The 24,826-nt window shown below is 52.0% G+C and overlaps 6 protein-coding genes across 6 annotated transcripts; 2 read left to right on the top strand and 4 right to left on the bottom strand.

Annotated features, from left to right (window-relative positions):
- The first annotated feature begins 530 nt into the window (after nucleotides 1–530).
- Nucleotides 531–2,233, top strand: K489DRAFT_383179 (WD40 repeat-like protein). Its single transcript, XM_033605537.1, has 2 exons — nucleotides 531–1,097; nucleotides 1,155–2,233. The coding sequence occupies exons 1-2, from the start codon at nucleotides 837–839 to the stop codon at nucleotides 1,983–1,985; spliced, it is 1,092 nt and encodes a 363-aa protein (XP_033457413.1). The 5' UTR covers nucleotides 531–836; the 3' UTR covers nucleotides 1,986–2,233.
- Nucleotides 2,234–2,773: 540 nt separating this feature from the next.
- K489DRAFT_324625 (DENN-domain-containing protein) lies at nucleotides 2,774–6,348 on the bottom strand (the record flags this gene model as incomplete). The annotated part of the gene is made up of 2 exons (XM_033601777.1): nucleotides 2,774–3,585; nucleotides 3,669–6,348. The coding sequence occupies 2 exons, from the start codon at nucleotides 6,346–6,348 to the stop codon at nucleotides 2,774–2,776; spliced, it is 3,492 nt and encodes a 1,163-aa protein (XP_033457412.1).
- A 2,889-nt stretch (nucleotides 6,349–9,237) lies between these two features.
- On the bottom strand, nucleotides 9,238–11,312 carry K489DRAFT_54801 (uncharacterized protein). Its single transcript, XM_033608711.1, has one exon. It carries the CDS (start codon nucleotides 11,152–11,154, stop codon nucleotides 9,355–9,357), a length of 1,800 nt encoding a protein of 599 aa, XP_033457411.1. The 5' UTR covers nucleotides 11,155–11,312; the 3' UTR covers nucleotides 9,238–9,354.
- Nucleotides 11,313–12,742: 1,430 nt separating this feature from the next.
- Nucleotides 12,743–13,339, bottom strand: K489DRAFT_324499 (uncharacterized protein; the record flags this gene model as incomplete). The annotated part of the gene is made up of 1 exon (XM_033601764.1): nucleotides 12,743–13,339. A coding segment is annotated over one exon (597 nt), but the record flags the coding sequence as incomplete, so codon positions are not given.
- A 2,082-nt stretch (nucleotides 13,340–15,421) lies between these two features.
- On the bottom strand, nucleotides 15,422–15,991 carry K489DRAFT_383175 (uncharacterized protein). The gene has a single exon (XM_033605536.1). The coding sequence runs from the start codon at nucleotides 15,965–15,967 to the stop codon at nucleotides 15,668–15,670; it is 300 nt and encodes a 99-aa protein (XP_033457409.1). The 5' UTR covers nucleotides 15,968–15,991; the 3' UTR covers nucleotides 15,422–15,667.
- A 4,332-nt stretch (nucleotides 15,992–20,323) lies between these two features.
- On the top strand, nucleotides 20,324–24,826 carry K489DRAFT_54686 (uncharacterized protein). The gene has a single exon (XM_033608708.1). The coding sequence runs from the start codon at nucleotides 20,547–20,549 to the stop codon at nucleotides 24,537–24,539; it is 3,993 nt and encodes a 1,330-aa protein (XP_033457408.1). The 5' UTR covers nucleotides 20,324–20,546; the 3' UTR covers nucleotides 24,540–24,826.

The following is a 24,826-nucleotide window of genomic DNA, read 5'->3' as shown; positions in this document are numbered from 1 at the left end:
CCCATACGTCAACCTCATCCCAGCGAGATCAGCTCATCAGGAAATGCAGACTCGTATCCTTGTCTCCCCTTGCAGGACGATCACTCAGAGAGCAACCTGATTCGTGATGAGGTATGGTCCGAGTGAAGAGACGACGTATTGAGAGTACAAACGGTACGTGAGGGCTTGAACCCAAGAGGATGGAGATCTCGAAAGGAATAAGCCGCAATGTGCTTCTGTGGCGGCGCGTTTCCGCAAGTCTGCAATGAATCACAGAATGTCCGGGGACTTTCTCCCAAAGCTGTGTGTAATGTCTGACAGAGCCGAAGCTCGTCTGTGAGAAAGCTTCGACTGCGAATCTTTGAGCGAGGAGCTGGGAGAGAAAAGATTGATAATTGTGAAGCTTTGCAGAATTTCTTTAGAACTTCGCGCTACGGCATCGGCCGTTGCTTGGCGCAAGAAGCAACGCGCTTTGGCTTGAGCTTGGTCCATCTCAGGCAGACATCAGGCACGACAGGCAGATCTCAGGCAGAACAGCCCTGGAGTCAACCATTGTACTGTAAGATTTATTACAGCACTCAAGCTATCACGAGTCGCGACTTTGCAATAAAGCTGTCGCATTTCGACCAGACACGCTTTGGACTTTGATCGCATCTGGCTACACGCACGCATACCACCCCGAGTGCATCATTTTTTCGGTTCAGGACGCGCGCCGAAACACATCATCCTCGCACAAGATCTATTTCTGATCGAACAAGCCGACAGACAGTGCAGCCTCTCTCTATTGGAGCTATTAGAGAGCAATTGTCGCGATCAATCAATAAAAGTCATTTGCTAGCTTCATTTCTGCATTCGCCATGTCAACCCTCTTCGGAAGCGCCGCAACAACGGCGGCTGCGTCAAACACCACACAGGGCGATCTGAGCAAAGATGTACAAGTCGCCAACCCTCCAGAGGACAGTGTGTCATCAATGAAGTTCAGCCCGACGGGCGACTTCCTTTCAGTCGCAAGTTGGGACAAGAAAGTGCGAATTTACGAGATTGATGGAAGCGGAAACACACAAGGAAAAGCGCTTTTTGAACACGAAGGACCAGTCTTGAGCACATGTTGGAGTCCGGTAAGACTTGAGATGGAAAGAGGCAAGGCAGTGTCTGGAAGCTGACAACCCGGATAGGATGGAAAGATGGTTTTCGGCGGTGGTGCGGACAAAGCTGCGCGAGTTCTAGATCTAGGTTCTGGCGGATCAGCAGCACAACAAGTCGCTGCTCACGATGCGCCTATCAGAAGCGTGCAATGCTGCACTATCAACAACTCGCCCATGCTCATAACAGGTAGCTGGGATAAAACAGTCAAATACTGGGATCTACGACAGCAACAACCTGTGGGCACCCTCGACTGTAAGGAACGTGTCTTTTCCATGGACACCCGGAACGACCAAATGCTGGTCATTGGCACTGCCGAACGTCAGATCCACGTCGTCGCTTTGAACAACCCCGGCGTCATTCACAAATCAGTACAATCACCACTCAAATGGCAAACGCGCGTCGTTTCCTGCTTCACCGACCATACCGGGTTCGCAGTGGGTAGCATCGAGGGTCGTTGCGCAATCCAATACGTCGACCCAAAGGACGACCCGAAGAATTTCAGCTTCAAATGCCACCGTCAAGCCGACCCGAACAACCGGGACACCAGCAACGTCTTCGCCGTCAACGCCATCGGCTTCCACCCGCAACACGGCACCTTCAGCACCGCCGGCTCGGACGGAACTTTCAACTTCTGGGACAAGGACGCCAAACATCGTCTAAAGGGCTACCCAGAAGTCGGCGGCACCATCAGCTGCACAGATTTTGACCGCACAGGAAACATCTTCGCTTACGCCGTCAGCTACGATTGGAGCAAAGGCCACTCCTTCAACACCCAACAGACGCCGAATAAAATCATGCTGCATCCGATTGTCGGTGACGAGTGCAAACCTCGGCCCAAGACAGCAGCAGGAAGGAAATAAACGATAGGAATATGGTTGAAGTGTATGCAGCGCGGTGGCGATAAGGATGGTTTCCTCCGCCGGCTTTGTAATGATAGCGAGGCGTACGGCGTTCGTTCTCCTTGTGTGGATTTCCCCCTTCTGTTCTCAGCTCTTCTGCCCTAGCCTCCCCTAAAGACTACGCGGCAGGACAGCTCAACGGCAGCATCTTTTTTCCAAATCTGTAGATAGAATTGAAAATATACCAGCTTATATCGAACCATGCCTTGTTGTGAGAATGCCGAATTCCTGCTGCCTCTGCTCGTCCAAACAGCTCTTCTCTCTGCACTATGTACTGGATCCAATCCGAATCTATGACAAGGAAATTGAGCATCGGGGATGTAATATCATTCATTCATTCATGCCCAGAAGGCTTCTATTGATGACACAAGAAACTACAAGGCGGCTAAGCAGAAATGCTCCATCTGATCGCAAACATCAAACCGGACATTTCGAAAGCCAAAATAAAAGTGAGGTATTCTTTCTCTTCACCTCAAGACAGTGGCCGATCTCTCATCAATTCTCAAATCATCAAATTCTGCAATGAACAAGAAAACGATGGTTGAAAAGAAAGCAAAGACAAAGAATCCAAGATTAAGTTCCAGGCAGGGAATAAATGAACTTCATCTTCGTTTTCCCATGGAAAAACATCGTTGCTACAGAATGACCATTTCGCTGTTCTTTTTCCAAATCACCATAAAAACCATCCAATTTAACACAGTTTCCCCTTATCATACAAGAAAGACATCGATGACTCAAGGGAGGTTTCTTCAATTCGTCACGCTCTGCGCCGTCAAGCCCAACATACTCGGCACGGGCTTGCGGTTCGCCCTTGCCTGGCCCACGCGGGGCGTCCCCTGGAGAGATCTTGGCTCCTTCATGAGGGTGGTGTCCAATTTCGCCGGACAACGGGCCGTGGTCGAGGATGAGGAGGAAAATTCGCCATTGCCATAAGTTGAGTTGGCCGCAGCACCTCCTCCTGCGGAGGATGAGCCATTGGTGGTGGAGATGATGGGGAAGGTCCGGCTGGTGGAGGGCGGGGTGGCGGCGGCGGTGTGCCAGAGATGGTCGGATTTGTCGGAGAGGAAATCTGTGGTGTGGGATTTTTTGAACAGGTTGGAGCGGCCGCGGTTGCGTTTGGAGAGGATGACTTCGTCGAAGAGTTTGATTGCAGGGTCGTCGCTGGTTGTGGTGGTGAGAGGGTGGGAAGGTCTAGTCTGTTGGGTCCCGTTGCTGCTGGTACTGGTGTTGTTGGATGCGGAGGAGGATAGATCGGGGGGTTGGGTTGAGTCGCGTTCGCGTTCGTGGATGAATTCGTTGAAGGACTGCGTCTGTCGGAGCATGGCCATGTATTCGCTGTCGCCGTGCGGGACGGATTTGAGAAAGGCATCCATGTTGAATTGATACTTCATGCCGGCTTTCTTGCCGTCAGCGGTTGCGGGCGCCATGAAGCGTCGGTAGGTGTAGAAAAGGGAGGCGAAGCAGCGAATGAAAGCGGCGCGGACCTGATCAGCGCGGAAGGCGACTGGGCAGACAAGCGAGATGGTGTGTGAGCAGCGACCGTGGACGATTATTGAGCAGCCTGCAAATATGAAAATGTCAGCATAAATCTCACAAATAGACTCTCAACCAGAAGGGAGGTTGTTAGAGATTGCGCAAACTTACCACTACACTTAAACACATCCTCATCGCATCGCTCATCGCATAGCGCACAATGGCCTTTCATATCACTCTTCTGTCTTTGAAGACAATGGCCTTCCACCCAGTGCGTGGCCTCGGTATCACGGACCGGCTGGATGGTGGTCGGCTGCATGATAGTGCTTGCCGCAAGTGTGCTTTGTGCGTACACGCTCGGGGCATAATTCGCGGACATGTTCGGCAGCGTTGACGTCGAGTAGCTTGGATGGTGACTAAAGGCATTCCCGGTGAAGGCGCCGACGCTCGGTCGACGGTTGTTGACGGCTCGTGGCGTTTCTGGGGCAGAGAAAGGGTCGCGGAGTTTGGCAAGGTGGGCAATACCCGAGTTACGGCGACTGCCTTCGCTCAGTTGACCGGAACGCTTTTCTCGCAGAGAACTTTGCAGAGCAAGGCCGGAGTCGTTTCTTGACGCAGGTGTAGATGGGAAGGTGGTCGAGACGGGTGATGGCGGAGATGCTGTCGAGGAGTGGCTCCTCGTTCCTGTTGAGCTTGTGGATGGTCTCTCGCCTGTCCGATTCCCCTCTGGTCGATGCTGTAGGAACGCGTTGAAGACGGTCGTCTTGGAGTAAGGCCTGTTTGACGCCTGTCCAAAGGTGGTGGAGCTTTCGCTAACGTAGTTCGATAACGTTGACGTCTCTGGCTTGGACGAGAATACTTGCGGGCTTTCGGATGAGAAGCTGTCGAAAGGAAACGTCTCAACTGCATATTGCGGAGGTCCGATCGGTACGCCAAACTGGAGATGATGAGGCGCTGCTGCCTGCAGTAGTGCCATCAGTTTCCTCCTTTGCGGTCGTGGTAATGTAACTGGCGGTCCAGTGCTCTCGATCGTATTTTCATCAAGATCAACCAAACAGAAGTCATCATCTGGAAGTTCAAGCTTTTCGAATCGCCGCTCTACGCCTGCAATATATGGACAAGGCGCTTCTAGCGTTGTCAACAGACGGGCAGGAAGTACTGGGATCATGATTCCCGTCCATTGGAGTGGGAACAGTAGACTTGTGAGTGCGGAGCAGGCCAGGTGAAGCATTGCGGTATGTGAGGAGAGGAAGATGACGCGAGATTCGGAGAGAGCATACTCGAAGAGAATGATAATGTTCGGTATCGTCAAGCAGCGGAACAACGCATAAAGGTCGGTATTTCGACTGCCAGGGATCTCATTGATCGCCTCTCTTCGCGCGTATAGTCGAAGCTCTCGGACGCTGACTTCGACTTGTGTCATTGATGTAATCGGGCTAGGAGCTTCCATGCACAAATTGCACACATAGCGCTCCAATGGCTGCCAGAAGCCGACTTTTGGAGAGCTGGCTGGGACGCGAAGAATCGAGCCGTTGGTCATCGGCACGACGATTGCTTTGAGCCATTCCTTCCAGAAGCTGGTCAAACTGCCATCGCGGCCCAGAATCCCGTACGCTCGAGGAACCCAAAATCCAGTCTCTCCTTCTGTCAAACCTTCGATCATGGTGGCGGCGCCGTGGCGAACAGGTCGCAGGAGATCCGCCATCAAGCCAATCTTCTCTTCGACTGCACTGATCTCATCTTCGAGTCGCTCGCGCGCATCGCTCCCAGATGGCATACTAGGAAGGCGCGCGAGAAGCCTGCTTAGCCTAGCGCGTTCTGTCGATAATCTCTCGCCCAGGCTAGCCGCCAGTTCGCGTTCCTCGTTGCTCATGTTCGCCTTTCGCCATTCCTCACATTGTCGTTCCAGGGCGTCCGAAGCAGCGTTGTTCAGGGGTATCCAGACGGTCACAACAATGCCGTATAACTTCCTCGAATCCGCTCCGGTCATAGCAAATCCATGCCAGACGGATCTCGGTCGTTCATCGGAAGAGACGACATTTACATCATTGGGAAATGTGAACATGGGCACGAAGTCGGGGAATGGCGTTCGTCGTTTGAGTTCGTCATTCATCGGTTTCGGAGGGTAACGGTCCAGAAGGACAGGCTCGTATCGCCTCTTCAAGGGATGCATTCCCGGCTCTACCTGGAACGGCTGTGGGGCTGGCGTTACTGCATTATAATTGCTGATTCGTCGAGACGTCCGTGTGGAGGCTCGGCTGAGTACTGAGGATGGTCGTTTCAGACTATTCATCGTAGACAGTCTTCGCCGCAAGCTCCCTAGACCGTTCTTGAGAGAGGTCTCGTCTTGTGTGATGCGCGCGGTTTTTGGCCGCGCACGTCGTGTTGATGAGGTGACAGTGCCAGCACTGACATGGATATCATCGAGAAAACTATCTCGTTCGGACGTGAACTTCCTCAACGCTTCTTCGAATGCATCGTCGCTCAGGGTAGGAGTATCTGGCTTCGCGCCCTTGATTGTGGTACTACTTCGATTGCTTGCTGTCGTGGGTGTAGGCGGCTCAACCGCAAACGTCAAGCTCCCAGCGCTTTTCCTTGCTTCGAAGCTATACCGTGATGTCCTCGGTGATGCCTCTGCGGGAGTGCTAGGTGATGGCGATCGCGGAGTCTCCAATTCCTTATCCTCGTCGATGGTCTGCTCCGCACGCGCAGCCTGCGCCAGAGCTGCCTTCTCGTCGTATATCTGCGAAGCCTCTATGCCGCAAATGAAGAAGTAATCGGCGAGCGGCGCTGAGTTATCGCCGCTGCTGTGCGCCGAGGGTACATTCTTTCCGATTTTGGTGGGCGCCATGGGGCGCGATAGAGGTGGTAAAGGAGCGGACGTGCAACAGCACAATTGTGATCACGGTCTCGTCAGAATGAAAATGTGAGCAGATTACAGACCTTCGCAAGATGTCTGCTCGCGGCGGAAGGTTTTCCCTGTGGCTGTTGCACACACTCTACAATGCGGTGCACTACCAAAATTCTTGCCGTGTAACCAACCCAACGGTAGAACTCATGTATGACCCAGGGCAGATATGGCACACTTTTGCGTCTTGGCCGTTGGTACAAGTACAACGTGACCCACGTTCAACGTTGGTCTGTGGATGAAGAGGGTGAGGTCTTCTTTCCAGCAACCTGGGCGGCTATGACGAGTCCTGTTTATACGACCCCCAAGTTGTACAGCTCCCAGCGCTGGTAAATCAGAAGTATTGGCCTGCACTAGAAAGAGATGTCCAAGCTTTTATCCTGTCATGAATGTCCAAGATTCCCGCAATCATGTACCTGGCCGAAGATGATGCCGGCCTTCATCAACCGATTCCCGAGGAAACGGTAAGCCAAGAGACCAACGAGTGCCGGCAGAAGCGGCTGCAGGATTGGTGGCTATTCGAGTACAGTTGCGATACTGAATGACGATAGTGATGAATGGTATTCGTGGTGGTGGTTGGTCAACAGCCCGAGTGATTTCGAGCAAGTATTCGGGTGAGTCTGCGATTCGTCCGCGGAAGCAGAATCTTGCATGCGGACAAGGCGTGGTCGGTACTGAAGTGGATGCGAACCGTTCGGGAGTTTGGGAGCTACGCAAGGGAGGAATTTCGATATCCAAGAAACGTCTCCGTCCGTACTCGAGGCGATAGAGCACACGATGAAGGCTGCTATTATGTGTGCGGCTGTTGGAGGCGATGTTGTCGTTAGTATTGTATGAGGGAAATATAATATGAGCGAGGAGGAAGGAAAGTTTGTAAGCTGTGGAACGGAATATGCTCCACTCGGAGATGGCTTTACGACTATCCTGCAGTAGTACGGGTCTATTCGGTGCGACGCACATTAATTCACCCTCTTCATGACAAAGTCCCGATGTAGAGGCGCTTATGGAGTCAGACTCCGACCACTAAATACAAACACGCGTGCCCAAAGGCGGTCTAACATCGTCGCGACGCTCTGTTTGTGGGCAGCATACGATTGTTCAGCATGGATGCAGCACAGCTGGAGTGCAAACGAACGCCTTCAAATACATTGCTCCAAACACACAATATCATGAAAGGCCTTTGCTTGCGCACCTGGGCATGCCCTTGTCGCTAAGAATAAACATTTTTGCTCAGGAACAGCGTGTTCCTGCAGCACCAGAATAAACTCCGGTCTACACGTACATACCGTGGATGACTCCCGCTCCCATCGCCGCCGCCGCCGCCGCCACATTCATTTATTCATTCAGTCGAGGCCCAATTGGGCATCGTTCCTCTCACTTCCTCGCAGAACTCCTTCACCATAGAGATAGCAATGATGATGGGGATGGCTCAGGCGGAATGGCGAGCGGGCGAGAAAATTCATTGTGTGTATGTTTGGACGGTCTTCGGAAGGTAACAGGTTGATGAGCCAGGAGGATCGGCTGGGCGAATTATCACGATTCCATCGGGCGGTTGGACAAGGCCGTCATTGTGTAGCGACCGACCTGACGATCGCAATACAAGCCAGCCTTTCGGGCAATGCAGACGATCGTCGTTCGGCGACGGCCGTCCGCAAGGCCACCAAATCGATCCTGTCGTGGAGCTGATTTGGGATGTGGGAAGCCATCCAGGGTCTTGTATCATCCTCCCCGACAGTCATGCCTGATGGACGCGTGGACAGGATGTTGAAGGTGCTGCAGTGTCCTGCATACGTATAGATATTGATCATTGACATGCCCACCACTACCACTACCATCATCATTATCATCATCATCATCATCTATTTTGGGACCTCATCGCAGCAAGCAATTGAATGTAGTCCATTGATAGGAGCCTACGACTCCGACGTCACACAAGCAATCTCCTCCGAAATGCAAGGGAGGGCCACGTTATCGCTTGCCACATATGTGCAGAAGATAACGGAGGTAGAACAGAGGGAAGTTCAAATGGATAAGTCTGCGATGCACACGTTGTTAGCGGGTACTTTCCCATCCCTTATCGAGAGCGGATTTAGGATGACCCCTGTCTTGCCGTAATGCAGGAACGAAGAGAACTAGCGAGCTGAAACATGCACGGCTGGACACTAATAATAATAATCCATGCTGGTGATGAACTACAGTGTGCACAGCACAAGTGTACAAGATAACAGATTGTGAATGAATGATGATGGCGGCACGACGGCGCGCTACAGTACTCCTTTGCACCACTTCCCCCATGTCCTTTGTATCATTGCAACCGACATTTCTAAACCTGCCTCAGGCTCGAGAGAAGGGTACAAAAGGGCGCAAGTAACATTCTTAGCAACTAACGTCGCCGGCCACCATCAACGGCCGCACGTCATCACTCCCCTCGTCCCTGTCCCGTCTTTCACTCATCGTCATCAGCGTCTCGGGGATAACAGACCCCGTACTGTCGACGAGAGGACTCTTAACGGTCCATGATCTTACTCCAGGGAAGATACAATGAAAAATGTATGAAATATATGGTGCTCAGCAGGAAACACGCTGCAGCAAGAACGAACAGTCCCAAAACGCGTACTGTTGGCTTCGACCTCAAGATGTTCGGCGAAGAGATGGGCTTGTGCCATTAGGGTTACATTTTTACACAACTCGTAGTTTCAGCGACATCAGTCCTTGACATTTCAGTCTCATCTTTCCGGTAGCCTCACCGCCTTGGCACGAGATGGTCTAGTCTCTGAGTAGACATTTGTTTCTTCTCGTAAGATGTGAAGCTACTATTGATGTTGATCCCTCAAATGACGGGCAGAATTGACCTGAAGCTTTTATGCGTAAAAGAAAGTCGGGGCGGAAAGCGCCAAATGGAGACAAAACGATGGAGTTGAGCCCAGTAAGAAGAGTTATTAATGTACTTCATTCGCCACCGTCCCGATCGCGAAACGGCCAGCCCGTCCTGAACGCCCTCTCATCATCGACGTCGCCGTCACACATCGCCAAGATCTCTTCTTCGAGATTCTTCAACTCAGACTTTGCCGGTCCAGAGTCCTCATTGCGTACCCAACCATCTTCGTTCATCCCGCAGATCCGACGACGGTATTCCTCTAGCATCGCATTCATCATAGCCCAACGCTCCTCCAGTGTGTTGAATCTCTCTACTTCAGCCTCGTCGAAATGGACAGGGCAGATCTTCCCCTCGGTGTCTGGCAAGAGATGCCAGTGTTGTACCGTGCGCATAATCGCGCCTCTGAGAGTGACGTTGTTGCCATCCCATTCACGGCCTGCGAAATCGACGAGTAGGTGGAGGAGGCGTCCCATGCGGTCTCTCAACGCGGCATGGTGTGGTTTGTTCAAGCCGCCGGTGAGGACACGATAGCTATGGAAAAGAGATCGCTGGCGATGAAGGGCTCTTGCTTCCGATTGCTCATGTTCGGAAATTGTGCTTAGCTCCTCTGGTAGTTTCGGCTCGTCGAGATTCGACGGGATCGCCTCATCTGGATTTTCAAAGGCTGGAGGGTATCCCGCCGCGAGAATTTGTGGTTGGATGATACTATGCTGCCAATCGATCAAACAAGTGGTCCGACCAGTTGCCGGGTCGATGAAGATGTTGGAAGGTGTGAGATCTGGATGCCGAAGGGTAGGTCGATTAAATGGGTGCGTGGGCGGCTGTGGCAAGAGATGTGGCGCCAGAGAGGTATAATCTTCGAGGCATCGAATGTAATCGCTTGGATACTGCACACCTAGCTCAAGAGCATTATGTGGAAACGCAGGCTCCATGGGCTTACCGTACTTCTGCGTACAGAGAATCTCGTTGCGCGCGATGGCCTCCAGGTATTCCACTGGACTCCTCCATGGTCCGCGATCGAGCTCGAGTGATGCCTTCCGCCCTTGCCAAAACATATAATCCGCGATCGGCCCAATGCAGAACCTCTGCATATCGTCATCAGAGCTTTCGTCGTCTGCATAGAGCGGAGCTTGCTGAGCTTGGTGAATATCATGCTTGAAATACAGGCTTCCGAAAGCCCCGAATGGCAACTCAAAGAGCCTCTTTTCCAGCTCCACGATGCTATGGCCAAGTCGCTTAATCTCGAGCACAGTCATCTCGGCCCATCGAGTGATGGCAGAAACACCAGATGCCTTTTCCAACAGGATATATTCGCTGCGGACAGGGTTGCCCTTTTGAGCGCAATACGCGTACACCTCGGGGACCGGAATACCCTTGGATTTCAAGTAGGTCAAAGTCGCAGCTTCGCTCGCCGTAGTGTAAAATGCGGGAGCAGCGATATGGTAAGGAATCTTCGCGACGATCTCAAACCCATCCTCCATCTGTAAGAGGAAGACGCGGTTGAAGCCTCCTTCGGCGAGCTTGATCATTTGTTTGACGGAGCCATGTTTTTGCCCAATTGCTCGATGAGCAGCGGCGTACAGTTCATCTACGTCGAACTCGACATATCGTTCCTTGAGTCGCGCTTGCTCATTGTATACGAAACGTCCGCTTGTATAGGAGTAAAAATCGGTCGAGGAGGTTGAATCGGATTTTAGTGACGCCTTTGTTGATGAGTGCCGTGAGGGATGGCCGATGACATGTATTGAGTTAGGTCGAGATATGCGGTTCAGATTGGACACGATCGAAGCCGCGTTGCTGTTGCAGGCCCAGATGCGATATCTGCCTGTGTGGAGCAGCAAATATGGCGAGACAAAGCAGCGCATGTTCATCAGCGGTGTAGTGTATTGCTAGCATAGGAACGCAATGTGACGGTTAGAATTGCGAGGCTCCTGGCGACACCTCAAGTTACTTTTGTGTGCATGATGGAAAATATCCCATGCGCTCAACGACGTTTTTAGATGTGATGACGGTTTTCGTTGATGGACGGATGAACTTCAAGTGTACCTATGTTCGGTGCAGATATGTACCCCCGTCTTTCGACAGCGGAAGAAGCCAAGGTGAACATCAAGAGCAAAGTGCCTTGAAACACCATATCTCGTCGGCAACAAACGACCAGAACGAAATATCTTTCCTGACTACAGAAGTTGATTAATGGCATACCCAGTGTGAACGTCGAGTACGTGCTAAAAGTGGGTATCGATGATTTCGGAAATCTGGAGATATTTTGAAATGTAGAGATAAAAATTGCAAAATGCAGAGAGAAAAGAATATAAGCCTCTGTTCACCAATTCGCTGATCAAAAAATGTCCATATACGTGGTCGTCTTTATCGTCATATACTCCGTTCCAATGGCGTCCTAGATGAGTAAACCCCAAAAGTTCGAATTCTCGCGCCCTATCGAAGAAATTGAAACACGGCGAGCAAGCGTCATATGTCTTTTCTCGGGGAGCGTTTCCCCCTCCTCTAGTCATGCGCCACTCAATGACCTTCCGCTATTGATGCACTCGACGAGACATTCCGAGCAGCGCTCCGACTCCGCGTGCTTTTCATGCGACCGGCGAGTCGATTGCCCAGTTTCTGCCAAACACCTCCACCCCCACCGCTGCTATTCCCACTAGAGGCCATGATCGGGGCCGCACGCATGGAGATGGACGTTTGGGAGGATCGATGGCGATGTCGGACGGCTAGGGGTTTACCGAGGGAAATTTCGCGCGATTGTTCGGATTCATCGATCTGTGGAGAGGGGTTTGGAGGCAAATGCTGGGAGGAGTCTTGGTCGGGTTTGGCACCGAAGTGGAAGAATGAATCCCGCTTTACGTTGTTGCTATTGGAACTGCCCTGGCTGTGTGGCGCCAGCAGTGGTGGAGAAGGAGAAGATGTGGATGTAGGAGGCATTGCGGCAGAGGCGGAATTTGCAGGGAGCGGAGGTGTGATCGGAGGTGTTGCGACGTTTGGGCGACTTGGGTTGGCTGAGCTGTCTCCATGGCCACCATGGTTCGTCGGATCCGATGCCAAGCTATCAGTCCTGCTGTTCTGTATTGAGATGGGAGCATGAGGGACGACCGTTGAAGTTGGTCGACTTGCACGAGAAGTGCCGTTGGGATCCCGGCGGAGCAAAGCTGCGGGCGACGACAAGGTGTGAGACAAGGATGTGCGGGTTCCATTAGGTGACTGCTGCCTGCCATTCTGTGTGGTCGCAGATTTGCGTAAATGAAGAGGATGATGTGTATGCTGTGACGAGCGCGGAGACAGTGGTGGAGAGATGGTATGATCTGCAGGACACGATGGCCGATGAGCTGCAGCAGAGGAATGTAATCCGGCGGTAGGGTGATTTCGAACCGATTGACGACTGCGACGACTGCCGAACAAAGTGCGATGGTTGGGATCAAAGGACATGGACGAGGTTGCCACAGAGACATTGTCGTCATCGCCGAGCGTCTCGTCAGTCGCTCGATGCTGGATTGACACAGTACCAGGATGGGCAGACTGTGGGCAGAAGCTATTCAAGAATGGGCCCAGGACAGATTCCTCCATTAGTTCGTAAGTCTTCGAAATGGCGCCATCCAGAGTTCCTGGAGCTGGTGGCAGCACGTCCTTTTCCAGGTGCATTACGGGATTTCGCACCTCATACGGGAGGTTGACTGCACGCGATCCATTCGGGGCAATATATGCTTCGATCAGGCGATCCCACAGCCCTTGCACATACTCTCGATCCTTGAGGGGCGGAAGATCTGAACCAGCTGCTCGCGACAGCATTTTGTTGTAGTGTTTGCGATATCGGGCCGCATCCATAATGAACTCGAGAGTTTCTAAGCAATGATTACTGGAGAGATAGGCCATGAATGCAGTCAAAGTCCATGGCGAAGGCGAAGTGTTAGCAAGAATCTCATTCAGCCTAGGTCGTCTCAAGCAATATGGTCCTTCGGCAGATAAGGGATCCGGGATGGTAACACTCAGCGGCGGCTGCGGTTTTTGCGACAGCGCCGGCGCGGGGATGTATTCCTCAGAGGACATGATTTTGTTTTCGTCGTCGTCGTCGTCGTCGTCAAAGAGGACAGAAGGCGCCTTCAGCGAGGACGCCCTTGATGATGGAGTGGCCGGGAATGACGTCTCCGAGGGAAAGTATGGGTTTTGTACAGTCTTCACATTCGGCCGCAATGGCTTGCGACGCGAGTCTCGTATCGCGTGGCCGGAAAGAGATCCGGAAAACCAACCCAGACCTTGCCGCGCAGGCTGCGGTAGGCACGCCAGGTTGGACGATAAGGCTGTATGAGCCTCGATCGAATGTTGATATAAAGTTCCGCTGGCAGTATATGTCCAAAATTCCTATTCAAATCTTTCCCAGGATGATTTGACTTCACCGATCGTGACGAGAACAATATCCTGTTGCAAACGCCGGGGCATGAAGTGAAAGGACCAGAGAGGGTGAATCCAGGGAAGTAAAACGATTTGCTGACTTCGTACAGAAGATGACACAAGGCTCGGACCAGGAAATGTTCTTTGTTCGGCAAGAGTTGTATCTCGTGACGTCCAACGGAGGATGTTCGGCGCACAGAGAGCAGCCAAGGCGATGCTGCTAGTGAGCAGAGTGGAAGCACCACGAACCAGCCAAGAGAAGCGGATCCGGATGCGCGGGACCTGGGAGGCAGGAGCAGAGATTGTGACACGCAGATGGCACGACGACGAGGTACTGTGATGGTCGCAATGGGCGTTGGTAGTGGTGGTGGTGGTGGTCCTTGTCGCGATAGTCGTAGACTCGTGGCCAAAGTAGTGGTGGAGAGGGTGGATCGGGCGGGTTAATTCTCGGCGATAATCGATTTCAGGCGGCAGTATTGTAGGAGTAGTGATAATTATATCAATGCTAAGTGGCAGATGAAGTAACAGCAGCAGCAGAGAATATAGCGGACAAATGCACAATTGGCTCTACTCCCGGGAGGTGGATGTATTTACAACATAAACGCCGAAAATAATTCAGAAGGTGGTGGTGGTGAGGAGGGCGATTGTTGGTGGTCTGTAGTGGCCGGCGACGGCGAAACGTGCGCAGCCCAGGCGGGTGACCTGATGGGTAGAAGCCCTGATTGATTCGTCCCAAGGTTCTCTGGTAATTGATGCCGTCGTGTGTCAAACAATTGCTGGTATACCTGCTGTTCGTTTGGGCGGTTCTGGTGGTGACGACGATATTCGATAATAATGCCTGAGCCACAGACTGCCCAGATGGGAAGGAGAAGGAGCAATGCGGCGAGAGAGATGGAGAGAGGGCGGTGGAGTGGGTGGATGCCCGTTGGCGGAGAGGTGGGTGGTGAGTGATGGATGGAGGTGGTGGTGGTGTTGGTGCCGTACTTGACTGTGGTGGAATTACCGCTGGAAGTGGTGGCAGTTGCAGAGATGTCACGTCGTTCAAAAGAAACCGATTACGAATTGATCATCCAAGGACTATGCGGTATGTACAGTAGTATAAGAAGGCGCGAGATATTTCCTTTGGCAAGGTGGCGGAGAGATTATTGTGTGTGAGCCCTGGAGTTTATGGCGTCCGTCCATTCATCATCATCAGAGTGCGCCGCCGCTGCTGCTGCTGATGGGCGGCGGCGGACGGGCGGCTGTGGAAGAGGCGGAGAATGCCCGATGGAAGCCAACACACACCAATGCACACACCTCTGCACCAGCACCAGCACCACCAAGACTCTGGGGTCTACCGTCCGGTTGCTTGTCCGATCGCTTTACATTTCCCTGTGTATCATGTGATAGATATGATGATTCAGAGAAATTACAAGGGAAGATTGTTAATCAAAGCCAACCTCCAGGAACTGCTACGCACGCGACAACGGCGACTGCTGTTGTCCTGCTCACACGCTTGCCGACAACAGGAACGTTGCGCACCAATATACCCTGAACAAAACCATTGTCAGACAGATGTTCTCCAGATTCTGCCCTTTGCTTGGTGTTTCTCTAACGCGTGCCGAGGCTGACTTGTCTGCTTGGGCGACGAGAATGCAGTCTAGGCGACACTACTGTACTGTATTACAAGTGCTGGCCGAAGAAGCATCGACGATAAGAAGAAAGACGGCCGATGACTGGAGCGCTTTCGAAAAGAGAATGGTGTCATGCACTTATGTGACTATCCACAGTACCTATTTCCCAGGCAGACGCTTTCACAGGCTTTCTGTTTGGCAACCTTTGTGAACAACCAGTCCTCATTACCAATCAATCCTCAAAGAACATGCATGTCCGTGATGACAGGAGTACGACGCCGCGTGAGTCGGACAGTTCCTTGCGCATCCGGAGTCAGCCATGCTTCTCGCCTGGTGCCATGATGAGCCACATCCAGCATACGAGCACATCTGATTATATCGTCGATACGTAACAGGAATTAGAGAAGACGACGGGCGAAAGAAGAGACTGAGAGAATGGCACCGACATGGCCGAGTCCATTACGTGCCACCCAACTGACCGACAATCAGCCACAAGCGACGGCGGGCGCTGTCGGCGCGATGAGTACCATCGGCACATGGAGGCGCACTTTCCCTTGTTCATCATGGCCATTTCACAGTCGCTGTAGACCGCAGGATGTAATGATAACATTAATGATTGGCAGATGACGGTGAGCGGTTTCGGTCGCGAGCGCATGAAAGGATTGGAATGCATGGGAGAAGGCCACTAGAAGCTCGCTAGAAGACCGGGTGGAAGACGAAGAAGAAGAAGGAGGAGGGGGGAAATTGAAAAAGATCCGGCCCCAAACTTTTTCGTGGAGAGGCCAGTCACGTTCCCACCACCCACACACCCGACGGCTTTATCACACACACCATGCCCAGGTTTACGGTATAGCAGTGGCCGGCCCGATGGTATTTTGGAGGAAGACACTCTTTACACACCTGCCGAGATTCGCGACCTTTTCTTCCTCCGGCACCATCCGCGCCTGGGCAGACCGGGCCACCCAAGGAGAAACGTGATCCGCAAACGTGATCCGCGATCCATGCCCTCCGAGGCTTTCATATTCATTGTGACTCTGTCAGTTTTGGAAGACACGTCCTAGTGCATGCATCGTTCCCACTACGACTCGCTCAGGAATGTCTAATATGAGAGTCTGCAAAAGGGCGGTTCATTAGGAGCATGTTCGGCCGAAAGCCACTCATTTTGCCTTTGGCGGGATCGCGAAATTGGAGTGCACATGGTCGCCCTCGAGGTACAGTCAGTGGTGGAGCAAGTGACTGCCTGAGGTGTGTCATCAATGACCTCCTGGGCTCTTTGGTCTGTGTGGTCTGTCATGACTCCACCGAGAAGAAAATGTTCTTGGGACTGGTTGTTAGACAAGGTCACCTTGGAAGTCACAGATGCAATCATGCCCTTTGAGCACCAAGAACCATCGCGTGTTTCCTGATGTCACTGAATGGATGATATGAAATACATCCATGGGTTTCCATGTGTCATGTCACACATGCCAGCAGACACGAATGATGACCCCTTCCCTCATGACTGGAAACTTTAGTCTGTTATTACTCATTGTGTGAAATGGCATGTCCTCGCGGGAACACGGAGCGTCCTGTATCCCAGGCTCCACCTATACGGTACCATGCCTCGGCCATCAGATGATCAAACTCTCCTCAGAATGTCATTGTCGAACAGGCATTGTAATTGCGGAGGTTTCGCGCCCGAAGACCATGGCGCTTAACAACAACGCCATGTCCGCCTTCTCGATGCATCTAGACACTCTGTAGCCAGGCACAAATCCCTGCTGAGCACCGAGCCGCGCGCTTTGTAGAGGCGCCTCGCCCGCCCTGGATGCAGGGATCCATTGTCTACCGTGTAACAGATTGCCTTGCGGATGGAAGACCGATTGCGGTTGTTCGGACATGCTTTCGTTTCGGCCTAGGGGTATGGTGTTCTTCTAGTTCGTCCATTGGCGTATGTCATGCCTGGAACGGTAGAGCACGTAGACGGAGCTTTCACACACGAGTGCCGGCCGATGGATCTGGGCGCAAGGGCCGAGACCGAGGACATTGGAAGCATTGTCGGGTCTTTTTGTTTTTGGAAGGACGAATTCCGTCCTTGTAATGTTTCACGGTTCCCCAGCGATGAATTATGCGTCAAGATACACACTGTCTACATATGTCGAATATGGAACTGAACCTGAGCGTCATAGCTGTAGACATCGGTCAAATTGGACGAGGTTCTCCCTTGACTAATACAGTCCCAGTCCGGTTGCTGACTTTCAAAGGTAGAGTAGAATATCAACTCGTTTTTGTTCAGCTGTCGGAGCGCGACCGATACCTGTAGGATCTCCGGTCCATGTCCTTGCGACAGGTCCCCCACGATACTGTTCATGTTTGGTGTTCTGTATTGTGAATCACCCTGGGCCTCCATCATTGATTGAACTCCTCAATTCAGGGTCGTAACGTACCCTATAGGCTTGTGGGCCACTATAGGCTTGTGGGCCACTTCCTATTCTCACTACGTATTCTTTCCTTCAACACGCGATAATTATCCACGTCATACAATGGATACGCGATTGACGCGTGATTCCTACGCTCCTGCTATCGCTGCATTCAGATCCGGTCAATTCAAGTCGATCCGAGCAACTGCGCGCGCGTATAACGTCTCAAGGACCACCCTCCAACGCCGCCTTGACAGCAGACCTTCCAGACAACAGCAAGGTGTCAATTCAAGGAAATTCACTGTCGCTGAAGAGGAGGTTATAATTGAAAGGATATTGGATATGGACTCGCGTGGATGGCCACCAACGCTTGCTCATGTTGAGGAAATTGCGAACATCCTTGCAACGCAGAAGGGCCTTGAACCTGTTGGTAAATTATGGCGACATAACTTTATTAAAAGGACACCACGGCTTAAGACAAAGTTGTCGCGAAGGCTGGATTGGCAGCGTGCACGTAACGAGCAGAAAGACGCGTATATTCAATGGTTTGAATTGGTGAAGAACATGATCAATTTCCATGGTATCCTTGAAGACGATATCTACAACTTTGATGAGACTGGATTCCGCCTTGGGCAAGCTGGCAACCACCATGTTGTAACTACAGCTGATCGGAAAGGAAGACCAACATTGATTGGATCGGATTCTTCTGAATGGGTAACCATTATTGCCTGCGTCAACGCTCGAGGCTGGCAGGTCCCTCCATTCGTGATCTTCAAAGGCGTAACGCTAAATAAGACTTATTTTGAAGGACTACCACCACGCTGGACTCTAGCCTGCAGCGAGAATGGCTGGACAAGCAATGCTCTTGGTCTGCGTTGGATAGAGCACTTCCATGGACATACGCAGCAAGCGACAAAGGGTGTTAAAAGGCTTCTTGTCCTTGATGGACATGGTAGCCATTTAACGCCTGAATTCGATCAATACTGCAAAGATCATAACATTGTCACTCTCTGCTTACCACCTCATTCTTCGCATCGTCTACAGCCTCTCGATGTTAGCTGTTTCGGTCCTTTGAAGACAGCATATACAGCAAGGCTTGAACGGCTCTTCCGAGCGTCTTATTATATCATAACAAAGGACGACTTCCTTGCCGAGATCCCACACGCGATAGCTGCTGCATTTACAGCTTCAAATATACAAGCTGGCTTCCGCGGTGCTGGCCTTGTGCCATTCAATCCTGAAGCAGTACTAGAGAAGCTGACATTAAGAACAGTAACACCTCCATTACAAACACTAGTACAATGGACTACAGTTACGCCGTCAAACCCTCGAGAGGTTGATTCTCAGACAGCATATATTGAGAACAAGCTGCAGCGTTCAAGCACTTCACCGTCAGAAATAGTTGCTGCTTTGCGACAGAATGCTAAGGGCTATCATAAAGCAGCTGCTCAGCTGGCCCTTCTGCAAGCTGAAGTGTCCGACCTCCGCCAGACTGTACAGACGCTGAGCGCGCGTAAACAACGTCCAAGAACGCGTTATAAGGTTCAAGGAAGTGTTGACAAAGAAGGATTCGAGGCTCTTCTTATTGCAAAGGCTGTAAACACGTTGTTATCGGAAGAACAAGGCCAAGCTGAAGCAGGCTCTAGCCAGCAGACACGTCGTAAACCACGGTGTAGCACTTGCAATTTGGAAGGACATACGTGTAAGACGTGTCCTACTGTAGTATAGACATCCTGTCCCATAGAATTCCTAATCATATAGCTTCATTTCAATTATTAGTAGAAATATTGAGTATTCAATGCAGCTGGTGTCGAAGAGTGGCCCACAGGCCTATAGTGGCCCACAAGCCTATAGGGTACGTTAAGGGTCCACCAGATGACTAAGTGTCAAGATGAATCGCGCCTGCGACGGCCCTAACCCAATCATTTTAGTACAGCTTGTATGGGAGAGATAAAGTGTGATCATCACATCTGAATGTGATGAGGATTGGGCATCAGAGTTTCTGAATCAACTTCAAATATACAAGCGACCACTTTGAGGCCCTCTTCGTGTGTGTTAGATATTGCCAGGACTGCGGCATGTGCTGTGCGGCAAGGGCAGACTTCAGCATGACCGTGGAACATTCCTTGCACATCTATGCGGCGTAATAATCAACACTTCTCCACCTGCATACACGGGACAGCACTTCACGCCTCTAGACGCGTTTTAGGTGGCCGACTCGCGCTCAACCTTCCTGTCCGACCAACATACTCGACGTCGCACACTGGTGCACAATTCACAATTTGTTGAAGCACGCGAGAAGCGCGATAATTATCAAATGGTCTCTTGACCACCCGGGTTATGTTTGCGCTCGCCTTCTCATGAGATCCATGGATGACTCCCGAATTGGCGCTACTACCTATCAGCATCCCGCCGATGGCGAGACGACACGCGACGCCACTCTCCACGATTCCTGTCACAAGCAAGCGATAAATTAATGATACGAAAATACTGGTTGATCAAATAATTTGCGTTGCAATTTCCCCTCAAGAAGGAAATTGACCAGATCCACGGGTTCGGCCAATATTTGATTTGCACCCAAGCATCTCCGACCCGGAATCCTCCACCCTTAACATCACGATGATATGATGCCAAGCTCTTACTTGACTCACGGTGAGTCTCGTTATCCTCTCCAATCACGTACTAGGATGAACACTTGGTAAAAGGTCCGACATAAGCCGTCCGATGGTCGTAGCCATTTCGCTTACAACCTTGGGTCGGCCGGATGAAGTCAGGAACAAAAAATAAACTGAAAAGATCTGACATTATTCGCCTGCCATTGAAGCATTAGAGGTTGAAAAACGTCACTTACAGATGCTAACGTTACCGCTCATAGGAATATACGTAGCTACCTATAGATCTGCGGAAGCCGCACGCACTCCCGATACCATGGCCGTGAGAGTACAGGGTCGTGGTGATGATGCCATGTCACCGCCTCATTTTTCCAGACCGTCAGTGGCACGTGGCCCGTCCATAGGAGAATATAGAGCACACCTTCCCGAAGGTACAGTCAGATCTGGGATTCCATTATCATCACCACCCGATTTGCGCCATTCATTCAAGCCAGTCCGAAGCGGCTCCGCCCGGTGGAGCCTAGGTCGAGACGAACGCGACGATATCACACGAAGTGCCTACCCGGATATGCGACGATCGGAACATTGGCACCAGCGTCACGATATCTCGCCCCCGCCGCATCGCAGAAGCCCCATAAATTACGAACGTGAGCGGTTGGGCGATTCGCGGTCACCGCCTACCCTTAGACGCAACGATATATCGCCACATCAAAGACAACGATCCCGCGAAGAAGATCCCTGGGATCGACCACGATCGCCGCCGCGAGCGGATCGGTCACCGTTCAACGGGACGGTGCCCTTCCACGGAGAACATCGTGCATCGTCGCGCCAGGCCCACGGACCTCACGAGCAGATCTCCGATCCAAACATACAACGTCGGCATTCGAATTTGTCTTGGACCTCTAAGCCTAGCCCGAAAGTCACAACTGAAGTTAACGGCATCAAGAATGTTCCTCTGGGGCCAGCTCGTGGCGTGTCAACATCGTCCGCAAAGCTGAAGGTCCCGTCATCTCTGGAGCCCGAGATTAAACGGGCACCACACGTCTTCATTTCAGAGAGCTCTGTCCCTGCTATGCTGGCGACTGTACCTCATATTAAAAATATCATCAACGCCGATCGACCTTTGTCAATTGGTGTAGATACCTCGGGCTACTACATCACTTTCGACAACACTCCCGCAGGACTTCTCGACTTAGAATCTTGTGTCAAAAGACTGAATGGCGAGCGCCTTTTCGGTCAATACATCATTCGCGCTGAAGCGTTTCCCAAAGGACGAGTAGATGCAAGCACCCCAAAGAGGTCCTTATCATCTCTGCCTTCACCTTCCGATCTTGACTCCCGTCGCAAGCTTGGTGATGAAATCTCAGTCGGTACCGGTAGTACCACCTCTTCTGGCACCAAAGTCCCGAAATGTCACATCTGTAAAGGCCGCGCTGAAGACGAGCCGCTTATCGAATGTCAATCAGTGGGGTGTACCCGACGCTATCACCGTCACTGCCTGGGGAATGCTGCCCCCGAGTCTTCGAAAGACTGGCGATGCCACAGGTGCGTGCAGAAAGGTGTGGCCTTGAAGCATAAACGAACTTTCTCCGACTTTACAGCCTCGGAAGACAAGGACGCCAGTAAGGTGTCATCGAAAGATGAAGGTATCATCGCCTCCAAGAAGCCGCGTTTGGACGATGCAAAGGAAGAATCTGGGGAATCTCCCCCGCGCACAGAAGCTCGTCACCTTAAACAAGCTGAGACTCGTACAGACTCATTTGACAGAAATTTGTTTGCTGGCGTGATGAAAATACTGGGAGTTGAAAATCGAAATCTTTTCACGCCGAGTCAAGCTTCAAAAACGATTGCTGAGACACCACGAGTACCCGGCGAGGTCGAAGACTCGGACTCAGCTCATCTCGAAAACTTGGTACATCAAAGTTTTGCGCCCGCCGGCAGCAAGTCAAAGGCATCCTCCACAAAGCAGACACAGCCGACACGGTTTAAATACACGAGGACGAAAGTGCAGCCAGCCGCCATCTCAGATGTGGATAGTGGCGATATTGCTCTTGCCGAGCTCGACCAGCCGAGATCAGCATCAGTTGAGCATTTAGATGGCACAGAGACCCATAACCAAACTCCACACGAAGCACCACAAGAGCAGTCACGAGATGTACTACCTTCGATTCGTGAACAACTCGGAGTACGTCCCACGCGGTCGATTGCAGTATCAGATCTGCTTTCCCACCCACAGCCCTCCGAGTCTCGAAAGCCTCCGGAAGAAGATCCTGCATTTGCTGCATTCACGCAAGATCTTGCCAGAACCATCAACGAGTCGAGCATCAACGAACCGACACATACCCCTGGTGGTTCCGAAGCAAAGTCTCATAAATTACCTACGAGACGCGGGTTCCGGAAACAGGCGCCCACGACTCCGGAGATCGAGCTCTGTAGTCAATGCAAGGTCGCTAAAGTACCCAAGCGTCCTGGCGGAGAAGCACCGCTGTGTATAAATTGCAAAAGCTCCAGTCGACCAGCCGGAGTGACGAAGAAACCAGATGTAGAGCGGACCGGGGAAACAGCGGCACGAGCCGTGCAATCGATCGAGAGCGACGATGAGGGCGATTCAACTTTGGTCGGCCATAAGGGCAGCGACACAATAGTGCTTGACATACAAACGGCTGCTACGCAAAGCGGTAGGAAATCGCTGAAACCCGGCAAACTTCCTGTTTCGTCCTCGGATGGCGAAGACGCTGGGCACTCGCCTCGGACACGCCCAAGTGGCTCTACAGCTTATAACACGGGGCAGCGCAGGGTCGTCACCCGACCTAGTCAGCGCCGCAAGGCAATTTCCGACTTTGATCTCGGCGACTCGCACTATCGGCCTAAGTGGACCTACGTGCGACTCATCGGTATGGCGCTGCTGGCTGCTCCAGGACATCGCCTTCAGCCGATCTCCGTGCCTCAGTGGATTCATGACAACATTCCTGGATATGACATGAACGAGGGGCGCTGGAAAGAAAGTATCAAAGCGACCATGAATCTGAACTCGCAGAACAAATACGGCATGCAGCTTATGACGCGTGTGCCGTGTAAGGAGGGCGACGGCGGCTCAGGCCAAGGGTACTGGTACGTCCTTCTCCCTGAGCTAGTGGGAAAGATTGCTCGTTGGGACTCAGTGAATAAGTGTATGATCATGCCCAGCGGGGATGGTGCGCCGATGAGAATTGGTGGAGATCAAGATCGTGATTGCGACGGCGTGGGCGGGCCCGAAATCGGCGATGCGATCCTCATAGCCGATGACGACCATGCAAGTGACAGGAGCAACATTAACGCGGGGTCCGCCGATGAAGAAGACGGAGACGGTGATACATCCGACGCCGTCGATGAAACTGATCATCACGACCCTGCCGAAGCTATGGACTGGCAACCCAGTGCGGCCACGATCGAAGGCTCGAGAACGATCCGGCCATTCTCTCGAAGTAATAAATCTATGAATGAATCTGGCCAACAGAGCGCAAGTCACTCCACAGGAAATTCCCCAAGAGTGAAACAGGGATGGTCTACAGGGCGACTGAAGCGGCCTCCTTCAAAGCGAGGCCGAGAAGCTAGGAATCAATCCCCAAACTCAGATGACAGCAATGCTGCCGTGCCTGGCGGTCAAGACGGCACCGCTCCAGACCAGCCTCACTCGAAAAAGGACTCGGGCCATCCTGCAGTTCAAACTCGCACAACGAGCAAGAGCAGCGCTACCTCCTCATCTTTGTCCATTCGCCAGAAGCCCCAATCCTCTCTGCATCAACCCGCCGAGAAGCCTTTATCCAAATCCCTCTTCGCCACCTGGCCTCAATACCTCCCCATCGACCCAATCCATCACGCCCAGCAAATACAACGCCGTCCTTCCCGGAAACAGCTCTTCGGCAAACCCCCTCTTCACTCCCGCCTCGGCGCCGCAGACATCACGACGTTCTTCCACGCCACCAACAATAATGGTACCACCGCACCGGTAGCAGTAACGACTGGCATCAACACCACCACTGATAACCTCCCCGATAACGTTGATGCGGCTAACGACCCCCGGAACTGGCGCTCCGACGCCACGAGTGTGCGGCATTGTGCCTCCGTTGAGGAATTCTTCGGCTTGAATGCGGCGACGACATTAGTGCCGATGGTCAGCGGGACAGAGCTGTGCTTCAAACGTGAGGTTGATACGGGGAGAAGAGCGAAGGTTTTGTATCACACGGGTGTTTGAGCATTTGGGTGCCGAGGACGGGCGAGATACCTTTTCCCGTCCTCCTTGGTCCTTCTGTGTCACTCAAATTCGGGTTTCTTCGTTTACCGAGGCGCTGATGGCGGGCTTTACTGGGAGTTGCATGGATGTTTCATTGTATTTGCCCCTGTTTCTTTTTCTTGTTTTTTCCATGGGGGCGTTGAGGGTTTGGCAGTTCTCTCTGCCCTCTCTGTCGGCTGATGATTAAGAATCATCAAACTCCTACATACTCGTACGGTCTTTACTTTTATTCACTTGGAAATTTTCAC

The sequence above is a fragment of the Dissoconium aciculare genome, assembly GCF_010015565.1.
Source record: "Dissoconium aciculare CBS 342.82 unplaced genomic scaffold K489scaffold_11, whole genome shotgun sequence".
In the NCBI taxonomy this organism is placed as follows: Eukaryota; Fungi; Ascomycota; class Dothideomycetes; order Mycosphaerellales; family Dissoconiaceae; genus Dissoconium; species Dissoconium aciculare.
This window is presented reverse-complemented; position numbering and strand designations above follow the sequence as displayed.

Coding starts and splice junctions, on each gene's coding strand:
- K489DRAFT_383179 (XM_033605537.1), top strand. CDS start 837: ATGTCAACCCTCTTCGGAAGCGCCGCAACAACGGCGGCTGCGTCAAAC. Junction 1,098..1,154: donor TGAGCACATGTTGGAGTCCG/GTAAGACTTGAG, acceptor CAACCCGGATAG/GATGGAAAGATGGTTTTCGG.
- K489DRAFT_54801 (XM_033608711.1), bottom strand. CDS start 11,154: ATGAACATGCGCTGCTTTGTCTCGCCATATTTGCTGCTCCACACAGGC.
- K489DRAFT_383175 (XM_033605536.1), bottom strand. CDS start 15,967: ATGCATTCCAATCCTTTCATGCGCTCGCGACCGAAACCGCTCACCGTC.
- K489DRAFT_54686 (XM_033608708.1), top strand. CDS start 20,547: ATGCTAACGTTACCGCTCATAGGAATATACGTAGCTACCTATAGATCT.